General features: G+C 45.1%; 1 protein-coding gene across 1 annotated transcript in view; it reads left to right on the top strand.

The window, feature by feature from the left end:
• The window catches only part of Zwilch (zwilch kinetochore protein), a 153,148-nt gene that overhangs the window by 57,828 nt on the left and 74,930 nt on the right, over positions 1–20,390 (top strand). Inside the window, exon 9 of the mRNA XM_037423688.2 lies at positions 9,123–9,216. Within this exon, the coding sequence (XP_037279585.1) occupies positions 9,123–9,216 (94 nt within the window). The remainder of the gene's footprint in view (positions 1–9,122; positions 9,217–20,390) is intronic.

Below are 20,390 nucleotides of genomic sequence, written 5' to 3'. Positions count from 1 at the left end.
CGTGACGTGGATGAATGGAGCACATTGTGAGTCGAATAATAAATTGTCTATTTGGGCGAACCTGTGCCCAGTAAACTGAAAGTCGGACTACAGTAGCAGTCTTGGACTGATAGCGGCGATCGGAGCGTCGGCCGTCGATCAACACCAACTGACAAGCAGTGAAGCGCGCTGGCATTTATACACTTGCCATGGAACATTCTAGTGTTATCGCTAGCGGTGATGTTGTTTCCAGAATAATTTGAAAGATTCACGAAGTGAGCGTAATCTTAACAAAACGATCAGCCTCGAAACTTCTCTGACAACGTAGGCGTGGTTTGCGCTGAACATAGCGTAACGTTGCCATAGCGAAACTTGAAGAAAGGTACGTGGCAATATCGCCAACATGTCAACAGTGGGAACTCCATGGAGGCTTTAAAAAAGTTTGCTGGAGTGGAAGCTCCCGCATTGCCTTGCCAGATATAGTGAAGCCAACCTTTGCCCTCTAAAGGTCTCAGAAACAAGCTATTTTCTGGTGATGCCCACTTAGAGATCAAGTGGCCTTGATCTGTTAGTTTATTGCACAGTAATTATGTAATAAAAGGCAGTTGTTCCCGATGAAATAACCCACAGAGACGAGTATTGTTGACTTAATCTGCAATAAAATTTACCTTTAGTTCTAGCGTTAAAAAAGAAAACTGGTAACACAAAAACCCACTATGAGCCCACTATCTCACCCGAAAAAGTTGCCAGGTTAAACTCGGGGGTGCGAGGAAAACGCTCCTTCTCAATAGCCAATTGCAAACAGCTGATAATGCCCCTAGTAAGATGGCTGCCACAGCTGCCATCTTACGGTGGGTACATCTTCACTCATAGGCAATGATTTCCATTCCAGCAATTTTTCTAAAACTAATTGGCGTATATACGTTGTTTTTTAACGCCTTTTATACTTGTGTACTTCTCACCTCGTTCCTGATAAACCCTCATTCGGGAGTTGAACTGAACGTCGACCCGCACGTAGCGATAAAAATTGTGACTGGTGCTTGGAGCGACGTCAAGTAAAGCACAGTCGTAAACTTCTCTTGCGGGCACAGGGACGACTTCGGGTGCGTCATGACCACCGACAACGGCATACGGTGCCTCAGTGAATTCTGTGACTTATCAGCGTGTCCGGGCACCATCTCAAACAGTAAGCGACTTATTGGTGTAGATGACAGCTTAGCTGTTTCTGGCTACATCGATGCTGAGATTACGGCTGCCGTTGCCGGTGCCGTGGAAGCGTACCTGTGTGGTTATGAATATGCCATCGCCTTTGCTGCCGCCACTGACCAACATTTTGCCACGCTACAAAGCTTGCGTCATTCTGCATTCTGCGTCAATCAATGCTGTTGCAGTCAAAGAAGCTGAATCTGCTTGTTTGAAAGGCTTCAATGATATAAAGAATCACTGGAATTCGACAATGTGCTAGAAGCAAGACAAGTTTTTGGACTTCCTTCATGCAAAATAAAGTGCGGTAGCTTGCAGTTCACTCTTTGTTCTTCATTAAGCTGTGATTGAATTCATATATTAGCGGGTGTAATGATTTTAATGCTTTAATTTAGGCCTTAAATATGCATATATTGTAGTTCAAATTATTGATGTATCGAACTATTTTGCAATTCTCTTTTGCTACATCATGCAAGCGAGTCGCCAATCATGCCATGATGTCATCGCCTAGCACATAAAAAACGAGACATGCAAAATAAAACATCTATTTCTTGCTTGGTTACTGAGCCATTCACTCACAACATAACAGTAGCGACGAGGCACGAATCGACGCGGTGGGAGGAGGCTTCGAAGTGCGGCTGCTGAAACGGGCAGTGATGGCGCTGTGACAAGCACCTGCGTTCACAAAAGAACAAGGAGGCTGGTCCGCCTACAAGGTAAGCTTGGAAGCATACTTTCAAGCAAAAGAAATCACAGATGAGGCAAAACGACGAGCCCTGCTGGTAGGGGCTCTGTCCAATAGCGCTGTCAAAGTACTGTAGGGACGGCGCCACCCCAAAAGTGTGAATGACCTCGCCTAAAGCGAGGTCATCAAGCATCAAGCCACTACGAGCCGCATGTCAACGAAACAGCAGCCAGCTACTGATTCTCCACGCACACGCAGGCAGAAGGGGAGCGAGTGCTGCATTTCATGGCCGCCCTTCGCCACATGGCAGAAGACAGCAATTTCGGTGACATGTTGCACCACATGCTGCGGGACCGCATTGTATGTGATGTTCGAGACAATGATGTAAGACGTCTGTTGTTGACCTGCAGTTCCTTGACTTTGAAGGGAGCAGAAGACTTCCTAAGTGCTGCTGAGGCCGCTGCGGAAAGCGCGTAGCACATGCGGCTACTACCCTCCCCGGTAGCCGACACAACAAATTTTGTCTGGTTGGGCCTCTCAAGCACGAAGTCTAAGAAAGCAACCAGGTTCGCTCGCGATGAGCGTCGGCTTTGCACCCACTGTGGAGCATCCTCACACCAAGCAGATGATTGTCCTCTCCGAACAGTATGCCATCGATGCCGGAAACGCGGCCACTTAGCGGGAGTGTGTAGAGCGTCGTGTGAATACGCTAATCGGAGGCAACAAGCGAACCCCCTTTTGCAAGACCCACAAGTGAGTTCAGATGACTGTGAAGCGTTGTACATGCTGATTGTGCATCAAGTGACGGAGAGCGCGCATGTTAAGCCTATTTTTCGCCAGATAAGTTGAAACGCAGTGTCGCTCATGATGTTGATAGACACGAGATCACCTGTGAGCGTTATTCCGTGGTCAGTGTTCGAGCAACACCGAGGCGAATGGCCGCGTTTGCAGGCCACAAAATGAATCTGTCATGTTTCAGGGGCCCACTTCCTATCGTAGCAAAATCGCAACTTAATGCGACCATGAGTGGCAAGACCATTCAGGCCGAACTCTTCGTCATCGACTGTCCGGGACCAATACTTTGCAACCGTGACACTATCCTTAGCTTCAATACAACAGGTGTGCCAGTACTCACTGGAAACGATGCGGCATGTGTGCAAGCGGAAAATGCGGACAGAATGCTTGAAACTATGCTAGCAAAGTACAGTGATGTTCAGAAAGGTTGCTGATCGGACGAGTTGGTCATCCATGAACGTAGCGTGTATTAGCGCAGTACATAAAAGAAAGGGACACTACACAGATGTAGAGACAGGTAGGCGCTAAACTTCCAACTGTTTATTTCATGCCAATCACACCCATTTTATACATCCATGACAAAGCACATCTCATCTTGCACGTGTTCTTAAACCAAGGAACGTCATTTCCTTTTCTGACAAAGAAATCAATGGCATGTTCAATGGAAGACAACAGAGCACTGTGAGGGATTGAATAATACAAATCTTTTATGTCCTCGTCTGATGGCTTCGACTACCTTAGCACAAAACGTGCCTACAGGCACGTTTTGTGCTAAGGCAGAGGAGGCCATCTCCAGTGTTCTTAAACGAAATGATGACATCACTCTGCCTAAGGCTAAGGCGCTGGCCAAAAAACTTTGTGGCATGTTTAATCTCGATAAGTTGCGGAAGAGTATTATTGATAGCAAGCCATATCACCTCCAGGTATTGTCCAGTGTTAAAACTCACAAATCAGACGTCCCTTTAAGGGTAATTGTATCAGAGAATGACACCTGGTAGAAGTCAGTCGCTTTGTTTCTTCAAGCCAAGCTTAATTGTTTGCCCGTGACTGATCCAATGTTGATTAGGAACTCGGATCAAGTGGTTGGCTTCTTGAAGGACCATCTCCGAACAGGCTATCAAGCATTTTCGGTAGACATAAAAGATTTGTATTATTCAATCCCTCACAGTGCTCTGTTGTCTTCCATTGAACATGATGAATATAACGCCACGCCCTTTCAAAATGAAGCTTCATTGTCGATGAGTCATTTTTTAGAACTTTTATCGTTTTACTTATCGTCCACTTTTATTTGTTGGAACAACGCACTGTATTTGCAAAAAAGGCCGTGTGTATCGGTTCCTGTATAGCACCCATTCTTAGTGATTTGTTTTTATCTGGTCTTAGTATTACCTTGTCTAAAACGCTACAAAACACCAAAGTGTGCAAAGTTTTTCGCTTTGTCGACGACTTCCTGTTTTTAATTGACTGCACTTCTGTTGACGTAGAGGTGAGCGTTGATGATGTGTTGCCGGCGATTAAGGGATGTCTCGCGCCTCTGGAGGTCACTTGCGAACTTCCACAAGGGGGTTCTATTCGGTTTTCTGACCTCAGGTTATATTTCTCGGAAAATCAGACGTGCTGGTCGTACGAGCCTAATGTACGTGTAGTTTTTTCAGAGCCCAAGAAACTAGTTGAGCTTTGCAAGCTCACTTGTCCAAGAAATGTTGCTCCGCCAGCTTGTGTGATAAGAAACACCACGTTCGATTCGTTATTTGTGTATCCTATGTCATCTACAACTTTCCATTATCCTGCGGGATGTACTATATTAGGCAAACAAAACTGTGTCTGAATGACAGATTACGCGAGAAATAAACTTACGGCGGGTGGATTCCTGGCGGCACACTGCAAAGGTTGTGGGTGCTCCCCTGATCTGTATAGTTGCATAGTTATCGGTCGTTCTAGAGATCGGCTCACACAGGAGATAAAAGAAGCCGAGGCTATAGAAGAATTAGGCCATTTGTGTGTAAGCTCGTCATCGATTTCCTTGTCAGAAAAGGAAATGACGCTCCTTGGTTTAAGAACACGTGCAAGATGAGTTGTGCTTTGTCCCAGATGTATAAAATGGGTGTGATTGGCATCAAATAATTAGTTGGAAGTTTAGCGCCTACCTGTCTCTACGTCTGTGTCGTGTCCCTTCTTTTATGTACTGCGCTAATACACGCTACGTACAGTGATATATTTGCTTCAGATTTGGGTTTGCTCCGAGGGCCGCCAGTACACCTGACCGTCAAAGAAGGCGCGAAACCCCAGTTTTGTAAGGCTCAGACGGTGCCGTATGCGCTCAAACAAAGTGTGTCAGCAGAGTTAGATCGGCTAATGAACGAAGAGATGTTATCACCGGTGAAATCTGCCCTAATTGGCCACACCCATTGTGCCCATAGTCAAGAAAGATGGACAGGTGCGATTATGTGGTGACTTTCGTCTTATGGTGAACGCCGCTACCATTATGGAGCAATATCCGCTGCCGCGGGTTGACGATATCTTTGCGAATTTCAACGACGGAAAAGTTTTCAGCACATTGGACTTGCGGAAGGTCTATAATCAGTTGCCCCTTGACGAGGACTCGATGAGGTTAGTCATATTGAACACTCACAAGGGTCTCTACTGTTTCGACAAGCTGGCGTTCGGAGTGTCGTCAGCGCTAGCAATTTTCCAGCGGCGCATGGAGGCAGTGCTCAGAGGGATTCCCGGCGTGCAGGTGATATCGTCGTCTAAATTAGTTAATAAATGTATGTATGTTGTATGCTTTGTACCGACCGCGTCTGCTGTGTCCGTTCACTTTAAGAGCGTGGCGTGGCGATGCGCTCGTTCGCCTCGCCAAGACCCCACACTGGCGCCCAACGTGGGGCTCTTGGAGTATCGGACGACAGTTTTTGCGGTTCAATACAGAGATCTTGTTAGAGCCAGAGTAGAGTAGGCCTAGGAGGGACTTCTTTGCTAGCGTCGGTGGTGTGCTTTGTTGAGAAGCGAGGAGTTTGGTTTTGTAGCGTGTTTGAATTTGACGGCAGGCTGGCTTTCTATTTATTTTTTTTGCTCGCAAGTGTTGTTATTTTTTGTGGTTGTTAGTTTTCAAAAACGTTGTTGAATTAGGACGAGAGCCATGCGGTCCGCATCCTGGGGTGAGCAAGGCCTAGAGCACGTGGTTTGTAGGCCAGGCCCGAAACGAGTGAGTATGGAAGCCTCGTGAGTGGTCCGATTTTCTGTAAATAGCTTCTTCTATATCTTTGGGCTCAGGGAGCCGGGCGTCGTTGCTGTCTGGTATTGCGGCTTGACGCCGAGGCGTCGTGACACCGCCCGGGGCGGTGGACGCCGATCGCTCGGTAAGCTGCTGTGTGCGGCGAGCGATAGGGCCACTTCACAGAGTGGACGTCTCCTCGCGGCTGCCTCTTCTGCGCCTAGGCTGGGTGGATGCTGGTTGTTGCCGAGCGACTAATTAGGCCTAAGGCTCTGCGCAGCCGCCTGTCGCACGTGGCACAACTAGGTGGATCGTGGCGTTGAGGTGTTGCGCTCTGCTTCCCTCACTTTTTTTTATCTTGCAATGCACGAGTTAGGAAAAGTGATTTTTGTTTTATTTTGATGGGCGTCTCGGCCGCCACCGATGTATTAGCTAGCAGCACTGACCAACGTACCACGTGGACGAAAAGCTCAAAGCTCTCTTCCCGAGGACCTGCTCGATAGTTTTCTTTCAAGTGTGTTTGTTGTTGTTATTTATGTATTCGGCGGGAGGGATGTCATCCACGGCCGGCTGTCCTGCACATCGTCAGCGTCGCTGGCCAGGAATGCGGTCGTGAGGTCAGGCGATGGAGATGCCTGGGACCTGGGCAACTGCCTGCAGTCCGGCGCCCTCGCGAGTGCTGGTCGCAACTGGAAGACGTGTCGGCACTAGCGACGGATCGTCGCGCCGACGTTGCTGTTGCGGGGCCGGTACTGAGGTGAAGTCTAGCCGGACAGTGGAGCTGAGTCGACCAGCGGCGGTGTCGTGGTGCAAGGACATTATGGTCGTACAATATAATTTTTTTTGTTAAAGTTTGTGTAGCTACTTTTTGATTTCGGGATGTGGTTTGATTTAAGGTTGGGGGAATGTGGGGGTGCTGACACTCCCTCTGTAAAGTTGTCTGCGCCGCGTGGCGCACGTGTCTCGCCCCAAGGCTTTATTTCGGTGGTGACCACCGCCGGGCGATAGATGGCGTTGTGTTCGCTTTGAGTACCACTGTTGGTAGAGTGGTAGCGCTGGCGGTGGCCCCTGGCGGAAGGCCGGCCTTGGTGGTGGGCGAGAGTTGAGCGAGCCTCTTCTGCGTGTGGCGGCTGCCGCGAACGGTTGTCTGTAGCGTGGGTCCCCGGTGCCCGGCACCGCGGGCTTCGCGCCGGGGTCTCACGTGGAAAGTCAGGCGTTGGCGACGCTGCCTTGGGTATGTGTTAGTGTGTTGGGTGTGTTTATCATGTTATTGTGTATTTAGTGTGTCACTGCGTTATGTTGTTTGTATGGTAGCGGGTTAATTGAAATTGGTGTATCATTCGGCAGACGATATCGTCGTCTAAATTAGTTGATAAATGTATGTATGTTGTATGCTTTGTACCGACCGCATCTGCTGTGTCCGTTCACTCCAAGAGCGTGGCGTGGCGATGCGCTCGTTCGCCTCGCCGAGACCCCACAATATAGACGACATGATTGTGTCGGGAAAGGCAAACGACTGTGGGATCTTGGAGCAAGTGCTACAGCGCCTCAGGGAACACGGCCTGCGCCTACGACAGTAGAAGTGGAAGTTCTGGCAAGAGCATGTCACCTTTCTTGGACACTGCATTGGCAGAAACAACCTACACTCCAAGAGCGACAACATCGCAGCACTGCTCGACGCCCCCCAGCCCAATCTACCAGCGCCCCTCTACCATGCCGTTTCGTGCAAGACAGCCGGTGTGGCTGAGAAGTTTCCACTGCTGGCCGAAATGGTTGTCCAGATTGGTAATCATTACCCAAGAGGCTCGGATGGCGACTGTGTTCACGGCGGACGGTGAGCAACGTCGTCATGCAGACCAACTGCGGCCGCGCACCCGGAAGTACTCGAAGACTCGGAAGCCAGGGGGCGCCACAACATCCACCACTACCGCTGACAAAACTTCACCCATGCCAGCTGGCATGGCTGGCCCCGCCCAGGCGGTGTCGCCGCCCTCTACCCAACCTGAGGCACCGCCACCGCTATGCCGGTCCAACAGGCTACCACCTCAAAGGCTCAACTGGTAAAGGCGAAGATATGCTACGTCATGCAAGCGTGTCGCCAATCATGCCATGACGTCATCGTCTAGCACATAAAAAGCGAGACTTGCAAAATAAAACGTCTATTTCTTGCTTGGTTACTGAGCCGTTCACTCACGACATAACACCTTTGGGTTCAATTTATCTGGGATTGACTGATAAAACTTCGTTTTCATTTCTGTTGCCTGAGCTTGAAGCTCTCAGTTCAGGGCTGAGAGTTTTTTGCTTTGTATTTGTGCCACTTTGCTTGCATGGCGATATAAGCAAAAAGGTTTTTCCTGCATTTGACAATTGGCGCATTGCCGCAAAAGGCACGACTTTCAAATTTTGATGTTGTCCACGCTTGCCTACTTGCAACTGCTTAGCGTGGTTGCGAAACTCTGTTTTGACTTTCACTGTATTGTTTTGTGATATAATGGCTTGTTTTAACGTAGTTTTGATCGTCAGCGTCACTCATGATCATACCGAAATAACGTGAACAACTACATTAAAAAAAATTCTTTTTTCAAGGACTAAGGTTTATTACGCAAGTAACTCGCTAACTTGCCACTGGCAGGTACTGAACCTCGCTCACTGGTTGAGCTGCGGTGGCAGTTATGCTCTCGCCAATTTAATCAGGTGTAGCTGCGTGCATTTAATCTTTCCTTAGCAGTTATGACAGCAGTGGCTGCCTGCTGTGATCACGTAGATCGTTAATTTTCTTCTCATTAAAATCGCAATTACAAGAAACGACGGCCCCTATACTTTCCTTGGCTTGATTGTCTGTTAGGTCTAATTAATGTTGTGCTTAACAAAGAAAAGTGAGCTCTTGGCATTCCTTTTTTTTTTTTCATTCATGGATAGCAAGAGCCTCGTTTGGCAGACTTGAGGTATTATTCGTCAGCGGCCAGCTCATAAATAGATCACATGCTACGTGACGTCGATAGGCAGAAAAAGAGTGCTCCACACTCGCCTATTTATAAATAAATATTTGTTTATAAATAAATAAAAGTAACAGCACTTGGGAAGCCCAGGCAGGTTTATATCTAGGTGCCTATTAAGACGGCTGAAGTAAACCCAGAGCTTTCCATTTTGGTGCCTTCCGTGTGGTGCTTTCCGACATTAAACTACAAGTTTGAGCAGCAACGACCTTGTCGTCATCTATGTGATTGTCATGCACTTGCGTTCCAGCAACTTGTCGAATGCCTGACCTCGGGAGCAGTGGCGTGGGCACCAGATCTTAATGGGCCAACCCTCATTGACAAGGTGAAAACGCTGCTGCAAGGTCAGTGCACTGCCATCTTGGAAATGCTTCTCTCTTATTGCAGGATTCTCATTACTTAGCTCATTAACTTTTCAGAAATGCAATGCATACGGTACAGTTGAACCCATATCATAGTTGTCCAGGGTACTTCATGGCAACATTTACCATGGCATTTCATTTATTTTGCTGGTATTGATGTCAGACATCAGGAGAGACGAATTTATGCTTTGTGGTTTGTGTGTAGTTATACTGCATTTCAGGGAGGCACGGTGCTCACCAATAGAAACATTTTCTATCAGCTTCAGTTTGTGTCGTACTAGTGTAATTTTAACTTCAATATTTACGTTGCATTCAACATTACCTTCAGTGTTTCCGTTTGATTCAGCGTTGTTTTTAAGGTAGATCCGTATGCACAAGCTCGGATCCAAACAATTCTAAGTTACCTTTTATCTACTTATTCATAGCGCCATTTCTTGTTTATCTGGAGCTGTTGTACATATGTGTTGTTACACTAAAACTTCTGATGTGCCATTTGCATCCATGAGCGCTGCACATAACAATGTTCTTAATGACCGTTTTGGAGGTGAGCACTCAGCTATAGACTGGCTGTTGCTTTGCTGTACTAAGCGCCATGAATGCCATCGTCCATGTGTGTTGAACACTCGCCCGTTGATGCCAACACAACTGGTGCTGACCTGATCAATGTGATCGCATCCCCAAAGCCATCAACAGAGGTTGTGTCTGCTGAGTGCTAGGCCAACAATGCCAAATGCTTATGCGATGCCTGCCGAGTCATACATAGGCAGTGCGGACAGTTGCTACGTGATAACTGTCCTCAGGGAGCACAGTTGATCACTGTGCTGCATAGTTCAGCGCTACTTATTGCTGCTGGGTGCTACTAAATATGAAAATCCATTTTTCGTGGTTTTCTTCTGCCTCACGACGCCTGCCTAGATGGAAACTTCCTGGACAGCAAGCTTTCATTGATATCTGTTAGGTTAGATATTGTTGAGGTCAACAACAGAACAATACCTGACGAGTGGCTCTTCCCTGTTAGGTAACTGGTAATTGCAGCACTTGTCTTGGCACCAAGATCAATTCTGCATAGTAAGCATGTGTTCTTGCTCTGCTCTCACAATGTAACAATGGCAACGCCGAGTACACGGTTGCACATGGGTCATTCCATGCCAAGCGTCCCAGCCACTCTAGTGACCATCTAAAATGGAAAGTAAACTCCCCTTCAGACGAACTCTGTTAACACAAATTCTTGCTTAAGACAAACAACACGGGAGTGTTTGTTTGGTTTCCCATATACTCAATGCAAAAAATATCTGCTTCAGATGAACCACGTAACATGCCTCTTCTGTTAAAACGAGCTATTGCAGCAACAGAAAATGACGGGGATTCTGTGCAATGGTCATTACAGTCTTAATGGGAGCATTTAGGTGAACAAGAGAATGCAAAATGAAAAAAAAAAAAAAGAAAACACCAAAAACAAAAGCACTTTCCTGGTGCAGATACAAAGCAGATTGAAAGCAAAAATAGAAATTTAAAGCAAATAGAAAGCAAAAAGAAAGCAAAGGGGGTATCTTCCTGACTCCTAGGCTGCAGGTGGATAAAGGCCCGGCTCAATCAGCAAAGAAAGCAACAAAAAGCTTCGGTCCTTTCGTGTTATCCTCGCATTCATTTATCAGGGCCAATGGCATTACAGAGAGGGTGGGGCAAAAAATACAGAAAATTGGAGGTAAAGTTCAAAAAAAAAAAAGGTCACAAGACAAAAGAACAAAAAAATGCAGAAAAGAACTCACAGCAATTCTCAAGTACATTTCTAAAAGATTACAAGTAGTTACACAAATTATAGCGCCACAAAAAACAAAACAAAATACAAGATACGTTAAGTATAAACGAGAGTCAAAATTTGGTGTATCAATGAAGATAGACGTGTGACACAACTATAAATGGCGGTGCCTAGTTTAAAAGCAACGAAAACTTGGAGAAATATATCACATACAGCTACTTTAAATTGGTTAGTATCCAAGTGACAACATCTGTAGGAAGGTAATTCCACTCATCACTCGTGTGTGGCACAAATGAGTGAAGGAAAGAAGACCTACAAGATGGAATGCCTACTTTGTGTTGGTGATCAATGCGAGATATGTAATGTGGTGCTGAAAGGAGTTGGCATCGTAAAAAGAGGTGGTGATATATTCTATAAAAGAGAGAGAGGCACGCAATTTTACGTCATAAAGCCAGGGGTGGTAATTCTAGATTATCTTTTATTAAACTGATGCTAACGGTCCTGTTATAGTTAGATGAAATGAATCATGTGGATTGTTCTAAACTTTTTTTACTAAATGAATTAATTTATGCAGACTGGGGTCTCATACAGAGGCTGCATATTCTAGTTTATGTCGGATAAGTGTTTTGTAGAGAATTACTTTGAGGGATTGTGATGCACATGAAAAATTTCGTCGAAGATAGCCGAGTGGTTTGTTAGCTTTGCTTGTTAGGTACACAATGTGCGTGTTCCAGGCAAGGTCAGATGAAATGTGGACACCAAGATATTTGTAGGATGAAACACAATCTAGAGGGGTGTTAGCGATATGATTGGGCTGGTGAAGGATTAGTACGCCTGGTAACACACATTGCCTTGCATTTGGCTATGTTTAGTTCCATCTGCCAAGTGTTACATCATGCGCTGATAGCGTTAAGGTCAGATTGAAGAATGGTTGCTTCATTGTCAGAAGTTATTTCTCTAAACATTACGCAGTTATCAGCGAAAAAATGAATATTAGATGAAACACAGGAAGGTAAGTCATTAATACAAATTAGGAATAACAGTGGCCCCAGAACAGAGCCTTGTGGAACGCCCGAGTAAACGGGTCTTGAGGGTGAATCAGAGTTGTTAGCTGAAACGTACTGAGAGCGACGGGACAGGAAGGATTCAAGCCAAATGAGAAGTTGGGGATCTATCTTAAGATGGCTTAGTTTGTGCATGTGAAGATTATGAGAGATTTTATCAAATGCTTTTGAGAAATCTAAAAATCTGCAGTCTGCAAAAGATAAGCGATCAAGAATGGCTTGCAGACGGTGTGTAAATGATGTTAATTGCGAATAGGATTTGCGAAATCCGTGCTGAGAGTGCGTGAAAAAAGAGTTCAATTCGAGATAGTTGGCAAGATTAGAAAATAATGCATGCTCGAGAAGTTTACATGGAATGCTGGTGATTGAAATGGGTTGGTAATTAAGAACCCGTGTCAAGCGTTTGTTGAAAGATTTTGGTTAGTATGATGGAACTGTAAACACTCAAGCTCTTCAGAAACTTCGGGTTAATTGTGTCACAACCAGTGGGAGAGGAAAGTTTTAATTTATTGATGAGGCATTCTACGCCACTCGGATCAATTATTATTGGATGCATTGGGGACAGATTACGACACTGCATGATCGATGGTAAAACACTGGTCAATGATGAAAAATTGGAAACAAAAACATCGTTAAGGACAGATGCACACTTTTCAGGGGCTATAACGTTTCCTGCGTCATCTACGAGGGTTAATGTGTTATTATCTTTTGATTTATGATACGCCAGAATATTTTAGTGTCCGTTTGAAGCATAGAAGGGAGGGTGTTTTTTGAAAAGTTCTCTTTTGATCTGCGAAGTACAGCAATATATTCATCTGAAACTAGTTTATGTGTGTTCCAATGATTAGCACAAGGACAACGTTTCACTTCACATCACTTGATTTGATTGATATCTGGGGTTTAACGTCCCAAAACCACTACATGATTATGAGAGACGCCGTAGTGGAGGGCTCCGGAAATTTAGACCACCTGGGGACTTCACATCACTTTATTTCCTTAAAGACCCCTCAAGGGGGTATTACATAAGGGGTGGGTATACAGTGTAGCCAGGTGACTTCACTCGGTAAGAAAGTTTGTTACTCTGTCCAGGAAGTTTGATGGATTAGTAATGGCTGCAATGGTGTGGGAAAGGCCACTACAATCTGTTGCTGCTCGGGGGAAAAATGAAGAGGAAAATGTGAGGGTGCGAGCACGTCGGCGTGACACTTGCAGTTCATGTCCGTGGCGATGAGGTATGCGCGTAAGGTGCACGATGTAAGGTGGATGACTGAGATCACTGTAATAAAATTTGTGGAATAATGATAGCGTGGCTATACGACAACGAAGACAGAGATTAGACAAACGAGATTCCGCTTTCAGTGCTGATACGCTAGCTCGGTAATAATAAGTGTAATGAATGAATCTAGCAGCATTGTTTTGGACAGCTTCCAGGGCAGATGCGAGGTAGGACTGGTGTGGGCTCCAGATAGCGCATGCGTATTCCAGTTTCGGTCTGATGAGTGATTTGAAGGCTAGTAGTTTGACGTGCGTGGGGGCATGATGAAGATTGCGTTTCAGGAATCCTAATGTTTTATTGGCAGATGCTACATATTTGTAACATGAGTGCGCCAAGACACCGTATTTACTCGATTCTACCGCGCCCTCGATTGCAACGCGTACCCATTTTTCTCGCTGGCCCGCACGATCACACCACTCGAAAAAACGACTCCTTTCGGGAGCGTCTTCCATCTAAATATGAGGTACGGGCGAAGCTTGTGCCCATCTGACGTCGTTGTAGTTTTACCGTGGACCGATGTCAGCACGCGAACTTGCTTCGCCCCCTTCTTCTCGACGGTTGTGGTGCCAGGCATGTCGATGTAAAGAGGCGTCTGATCGGCATTCCCGATTTGCCCAAGCAGGTGGCCGTTGTTGCGCCGCGAGTTTAGGACGAACCTCTGAAAACTGTGAAGCTTTTCATCGTACTCTTCCGCAAAACTTTTCGCATATGCATGTTCCCCTTCGGAGAGAAAAGCCTTTCCTCTTCATAAAGTTCGCTAGCCAGCACCTGCTCGCTTTAAACTGGCTCCGCATTAGACCTTTTTCTAACACTAATTGCATAGCCCGCACTTGGAGCAGTTCTTTTGTCACGGGCCGCTGTGCCGCTCGCTGCTCAAGACATACTCGCTGAGCAGCTCTTTAATTTGCGGAAACGGACCCTGCTGTGGTCCACTGAAGCCTTTGCGTGAAGCTTTGCTGTCGACAATCTTCTGCTTTTGTTTCCGCCGGTCCCGCACGCACGTTTCGGGAACTCCGAACGACCGTGATGCGGCCCGATTTCCGTCTGTTTCTGCACACGCGATGACTTCTTTTAAAAGCGGCATCGTGGTGCACTCGAGTTTTTGGAGTCGGCCCTTCCACGCCGTCGATGCTAATGCACTTCTAGATGACGAACTCCTCAGCACACGTACGAAGTGCCGCACATGGGAAACACATAGGCAGAAATGGCCGACGCGCCATGCCGACGCACACACACACATTCCTCCGTGCACACACACATCCTCCGTGCCGACGCACGTAGGGGGGCGGCCATTTTGGATTTGCCGATGGCAATAGATTGACCGTAATTTTTTTGTTCGTACTCGATTCTAACGCGCATGCGATTTATGAACTCGCTTAACCGGAAAAAAGGTTCGCGTTAGATTCGAGTAATTACAGGTCATTGCATAAGGTCACCCCTAAATATTTAAATGAGTTAACGGCCTCGATGCGAACTCCAGAAATTGAATACGGAAAAGAAAGGGGAGCAGAACGTCGAGAGAAGGTTACAGATTTAGATTTAGAGTCATTAGCCATTGCTGGCACCAGTCTATGACGTGTTTAAGATCAGTCTGTAAGGCATGTTGGTCGAGAGGGTTATTTATAGTTGAATAAATGACGCAGTCTGCAAAAACTGTGATGTTAGCTAAAACTGTTGAAGGCAAATCATTAATATAAATTAAGAACAGAAGGGGTCCAAGGACGGATCCTTGAGGCACGCCTGAGGTTACTGGGAGCGGGCAAGATGTCGTGCTATTTATAAGAACACTTTGAGAGCGCTTTCTTAGAAAAGCCTTTATCCATTCGAGAATATTGAGATCTATGTTTAAATGACCAAGTTTTAGTATTAATCTTTTATGGGCTATTTTGTCAAATGCTTTGGCATAATCTAAAAAGATGGCGTCAGTCTGAACGTTGAGGTCAAGGTTAGTGCGTAAATCGTGAAGGAAGATGGCTGGTTGGGTTTCGCATGATAGACCTCTGCGGAAACCATCCTGTGAAGAATGAAAGAATTGGAACGAGTCTAGATGATTCATGATGTGAGAGTATATGACGTGTTCCATGATCTTGCAAGGTACACTGGTTAATGAAATGGGCCTGTAGTTAAGTGCAGAGTTTTTGTTACCGGCTTTGTAGATTGGAAGGACCTTGCCCACTTTCCAATCCTCGGGTAAAGTGGCAGTGGCAAGAGACTGCGAAAATAACAAACATAGATTGGCAGCAGAGATACATGTAGTATTTTTAAGGAACTTTGACGTGATTTCATCAATGCCCGCAGAGGACGAGAGTTTGATGTTTTCGATCCGAGAAGTTATACCACAGACAGAAAAAACTACAGGTGGCATTTTCGATTGAATGAGGTCGGAGGGAAATAAATAAGAAAAAGGCATATCATTCTCTATGGTATAAACAGATGAAAAACTGCGATTAAATTGATGGGAACACTCAGCATCGGACAAAACTTTATCGAGCTCATTCGTAAGGCTTACCGTATGAGCACTGTGAGGGTTAATTACTTCCCAAAACTTCTTAGGATTATTTTCTAATAGTTTGGGAAGTTCAACATGAAAAACGAGATATTTAACGGTTCGAGTTCAAATCCAAAGTGTTCAAATAGGAATTTTCAGCTGCATAGTATTTTTCCCACGCGTGCGCACTGTTTACGAGTTTAGCTGCACGATAAACCTGCTTCTTTTTGTTTTCTAATTTTTTGAGCGATCTTGTGAACCATGGTTTTTGAGAGTTAGAGCGGAAGGTGACTTTAGGTATGTACTTATATACAAGTTCGTTTATTTTAGTTTTGTAGACGGTCCAGTTGTCCTCAATGCTTTGGCTTTGAAAGTCCACTTCAAACAGAGGATAAAACTTGATTAAATCGTCATTGATTGCTTGATAGTTACCTTTATCATAAAGGCGAATGGTCTTTACAAATGTGTGGCGTGGAACTGACGCAAACTGAAATATGGCTTGGATAACCTTATGGTCACTAATTTCTTTGAGGTAAGCAATGGATGATAAGCATTCAGGACTGTTTGTTAGTATTAAATCCAAAGTGTTTGCCGATTCCTGCGTGATGCGTGTTGGTTCAGAGACCAATTGTGTAAGGTTGAAATTAAGGCAAACGTCAATGAATTTGATTGCTTCGGAGTTGTTTATAGTGGAGACTTGATTACACCAGTCAATACTTGGGTAGTTAAAGTCGCCGAGAAGTACGACACTGGCGTTACTGTGTGTTGTAAGAAGCTGGCTTAGCATATTCAGTTTCTCTGGAAAGTATGGGCTGTTTCGTGGTGGTCTGTAACATACGCCAAGTAAGACTGTTTTTGGTCTAGCCCGATATAAAAGCCTTACACCCTTCTTGATTGGTATTCTGTTGCTTTCTCTATGAAGCACTATGGTAGCAGTTGATCCCCTGTAGATTTCTTCCAGAATGTTTATATATACTTCATCTACGCCCTGATTCCGCAGTGTTTGCATGACGGCTGATATTTCTACTGAATCAAGCGCCTTCTCGTAATCTATGAAGGCTATGTATAGTGGTTGGTTATACTCTGAGCATTTCTCTATTACCTGATTGATAGTATGAATGTGGTCAATTGTTGAGTAGCCTGTTCGAAATCCTGCTTGTTCCTTTGGTTGATTGAATTCTAATGTTTTCTTTACTCTGTTAGCAATTACCTTTGTAAATAGCTTGTATACTACAGAGAGCAAGCTGATCGGCCTGTAATTCTTCAAGTCCTTGTCATCTCTTTTCTTATGTATTAAGATGATGTTAGCGTTCTTCCAAGACTCTGGTACTCTTCCCGTCAGGAGACACCTCGTAAACAGGGTGGCTAGTTTTTCTAACACAGTCTGCCCTCCATCTTTCAGCAGATCTGATGTTACCTGATCCTCACCAGCAGCTTTGCCCCTTTGCATGCTCTCCAAAGCTTTTCTGACTTCTTCTATCATTACTGGTGGGGTGTAATCTGGGTTACTGCTAGTTCTTATAGTATTAAGGTCGTGGTTGTCTCGGCTACTGTACAGATCCCTGTAAAACTCCTCCGCTATCTTAACTATCCTATCCATATTGGTAGTTATTTTGCCTTCTTTGTCCCTTAGTGCATACATCCGACTTTTGCCTATCCCAAGTTTCCTCTTCAATGCTTTGACACTTCCTCCGTTTTTCAGAGCGTGTTCAATTCTCTCCATGTTATACCTTCTTACATCGCATACTTTACGTCTATTAATCAACTTCGAAAGCTCTGCCAGTTCTATTTTGTCTGTTGTACTTGACACTTTCATGATTTGACGCTTCTTAATTAGGTTCTTCGTTTGCTGTGAAAGCTTGCCAGTGTCCTGTATAACTACCCTGCCTCCAACTTCCACTGCACACTCCATAATGATACTCGTCAGATTTTCATTCATTGTATCTACGCTAAGGTTGGTTGGCTAAGGAAGGTATATAACAGCTGTATCTTGCCGGTACTTAGCTACGGAGCAGAAACCTGGAGACTTACAAAGAGGGTTCAGCTTAAATTGAGGACGACGCAGCGAGCAATGGAAAGAAAAATGGTAGGTGTAACCTTAAGAGACAAGAAGAGAGCAGAGTGGATTAGGGAACAAACGGGGGTTAAGGATATCATAGCTGAAATCAAGAAGAAGAAATGGACATGGGCAGGGCATGTAGCGCGTAGACAGGATAACCGCTGGTCATTAAGGGTAACTGACTGGATTCCCAGAGAAGGGAAGCGGGTTAGGGGGAGACAGAAGGTTAGGTGGGCAGATGAGATTAAGAAGTTTGTGGGTATAAATTGGAAGCAGCAAGCACAGGACCGGGTTAACTGGCGGAACATGGGAGAGGCCTTTGTCCTGCAGTGGACGTAGTCAGGCTGATGATGATGATGATGATGATGATGATGATATAAAAGCCATTTTATATGTCAGTCACGACATTAATAATGAAGCATGAAAGCTTTCGCTGATATGTAAAGACGTTTCATTTTATTGGACAGACTTTTTATGTGATTATTATACCATGGAGCCGATTTGTTTGAAGTTATGGAACGAATTGGCACAAACTGTCGAAATTGACTGTCCATTGACTGTCAAAATTTAACAGATACGTGTCGACAAAATCGAACAGTTCACTGTTTATTGCATCAAAATTGGCGCGTTTGAAGTCACGGATGCTTTTACGCTTACTTTTATGTTTGGTTGTGACAGTTTAAGTTCGAAAGTTACAATGAAATGATCGCTCAAGCCCTGTAACACGGCTAAATCATAAACAAGATCTGAATGGGTGGTGAGTATTGAATCAAGAATATTGGCAGCAGAAGAAGTTGTTCTGATGGGTTTTTCGACGAGTTGAGAAAAAGAGAAAATGCCACAGTAATCTAGGAACTCTTGTGCGAGCATAGATGAAGGGTTCATGCTGGGTGGATCGCACTACCATATTACATTAGGGATATTAAAATCACCGAGCAGGAACAAAGGTAGCGAGGGGTAACGTGAAGTAATGCTGTTGGTTACATCATGCAGTGCGGTAACAAAGCTGTCTGAAACTGTGGGTGGCCGATAGCAAACTCCGATAACTATATGCTGCTGGTTTATTTTAACAATGACCCAGACAATCTCGAGCTCACTAGAAACTTGAATGCGCTGAAACGAAAGCGCGTTAGAAATTCCCAGTAAAACACCACCACCCTTCCGCAACGAACGATCACAACGAAAAAGAGAGAACATTTCTAAGCACAGTTCGCCATCATCTGTTTCTGGGTGCAGCCAAGTTTCAGTCAGTACTATTATATCAGCTTCAATATATCAGTTATCAATAGCAGAGTTTAGAAGGTCACATTTGATAATAATGCTCCGGATGTTACAAAATAAAACATGAAGCGGACAAGCATCAGGCATACAGCCCTTCCCTTATCCCTAGGTATTTGCATGAGTCGAGACACTAGCATAATGACTGTTTGATTCATAGTTCTGCGCTTGCTCAATTACAGAGTTAGAACAGGCATCGTACACATATTCTTTGCTATTAAGATGCATTTTCTTGTAATGAAACTGAAAGGGCGGCTTACCGAGTTGTTGTCTGGCGAATATAGTTAACTTATTTCTGATGTTTCGTGTGGCAGGCAAAGAATCCTCGCTGACGATAATAGCTTTGTCTTTAAGCTTATTACCTCTGGCAAGGACACCTTCTTTTACTTTGTAGCTTGAAAACCTAATCAGGACAGGACGGACTTTATCAGGAGCATACCGCCCTAACCGATGAGCTCGTTCGATAATGTTTTCGTGCGGGTTTTTGACAATGCAAGCAAGAACGTCTATTATACGCACCTCAGTATCTGCCCACGATTCCCGAGAATCGTGCAAACCTCTGAAAAGTAGGTTTTGACGCCGTGATCTGTCTTCCAGGTCATCGACTTGAGCATTCAAAAAAGTGTTCCGAGCGGCCAAAGAGCTCATCGTGCTCGTCATCTTGTCTTGAACTTTATACAGTAAAATGCTTCTATCTTCTATGCCGTCAATCCTTTTTTGAATGAAGACTATCTTTGTTTCAATGTATATCTGACTTGCCTTGATAGCCTTGACGTCGGCAACTAATTCAGTATGACCCTTTGCCGACTGCACAGCACGCGCTTGTAGTCTTTAAGCAAGTGAAAAATAACGGTCATCTTCTCGGCGGGATCACTAGGCAGCTTATCTAGCTCTAACAGAGCAGCCTGTCTAGTTCCGGGTCCCGGGTTAGCTTCTATGTCACCACAGGTTAACAAGAACAACATTGAAAAGCACTCGCAAGCAATATCAGAAAGCACTTGTGGGTACGGGAGCAAAATAAGGAAAGGGTCATTGCTTTTTCTAGCATATAAAGAATAACATGAACACACCTGTGGAAAGTAAACGTGAGGCAGATGAGCCATGTTGTCGCTGCCGCTCTCGTGCCCACTAGAAAGTGCCGGTTGACGTAGGCAGTATATGCCGTTTTGAAAGTCTGATGACGGCGATCCAGCTGGACAGTTGAAACAGTAGTGCACCAGGGGAGGCAAACC

This window comes from Rhipicephalus microplus, chromosome 4, assembly GCF_043290135.1.
Source record: "Rhipicephalus microplus isolate Deutch F79 chromosome 4, USDA_Rmic, whole genome shotgun sequence".
Classification (NCBI taxonomy): domain Eukaryota; kingdom Metazoa; phylum Arthropoda; class Arachnida; order Ixodida; family Ixodidae; genus Rhipicephalus; species Rhipicephalus microplus.
The sequence above is the reverse complement of the archived record's forward strand: the minus strand, read 5'-3'. Positions and strand labels throughout refer to the sequence as shown.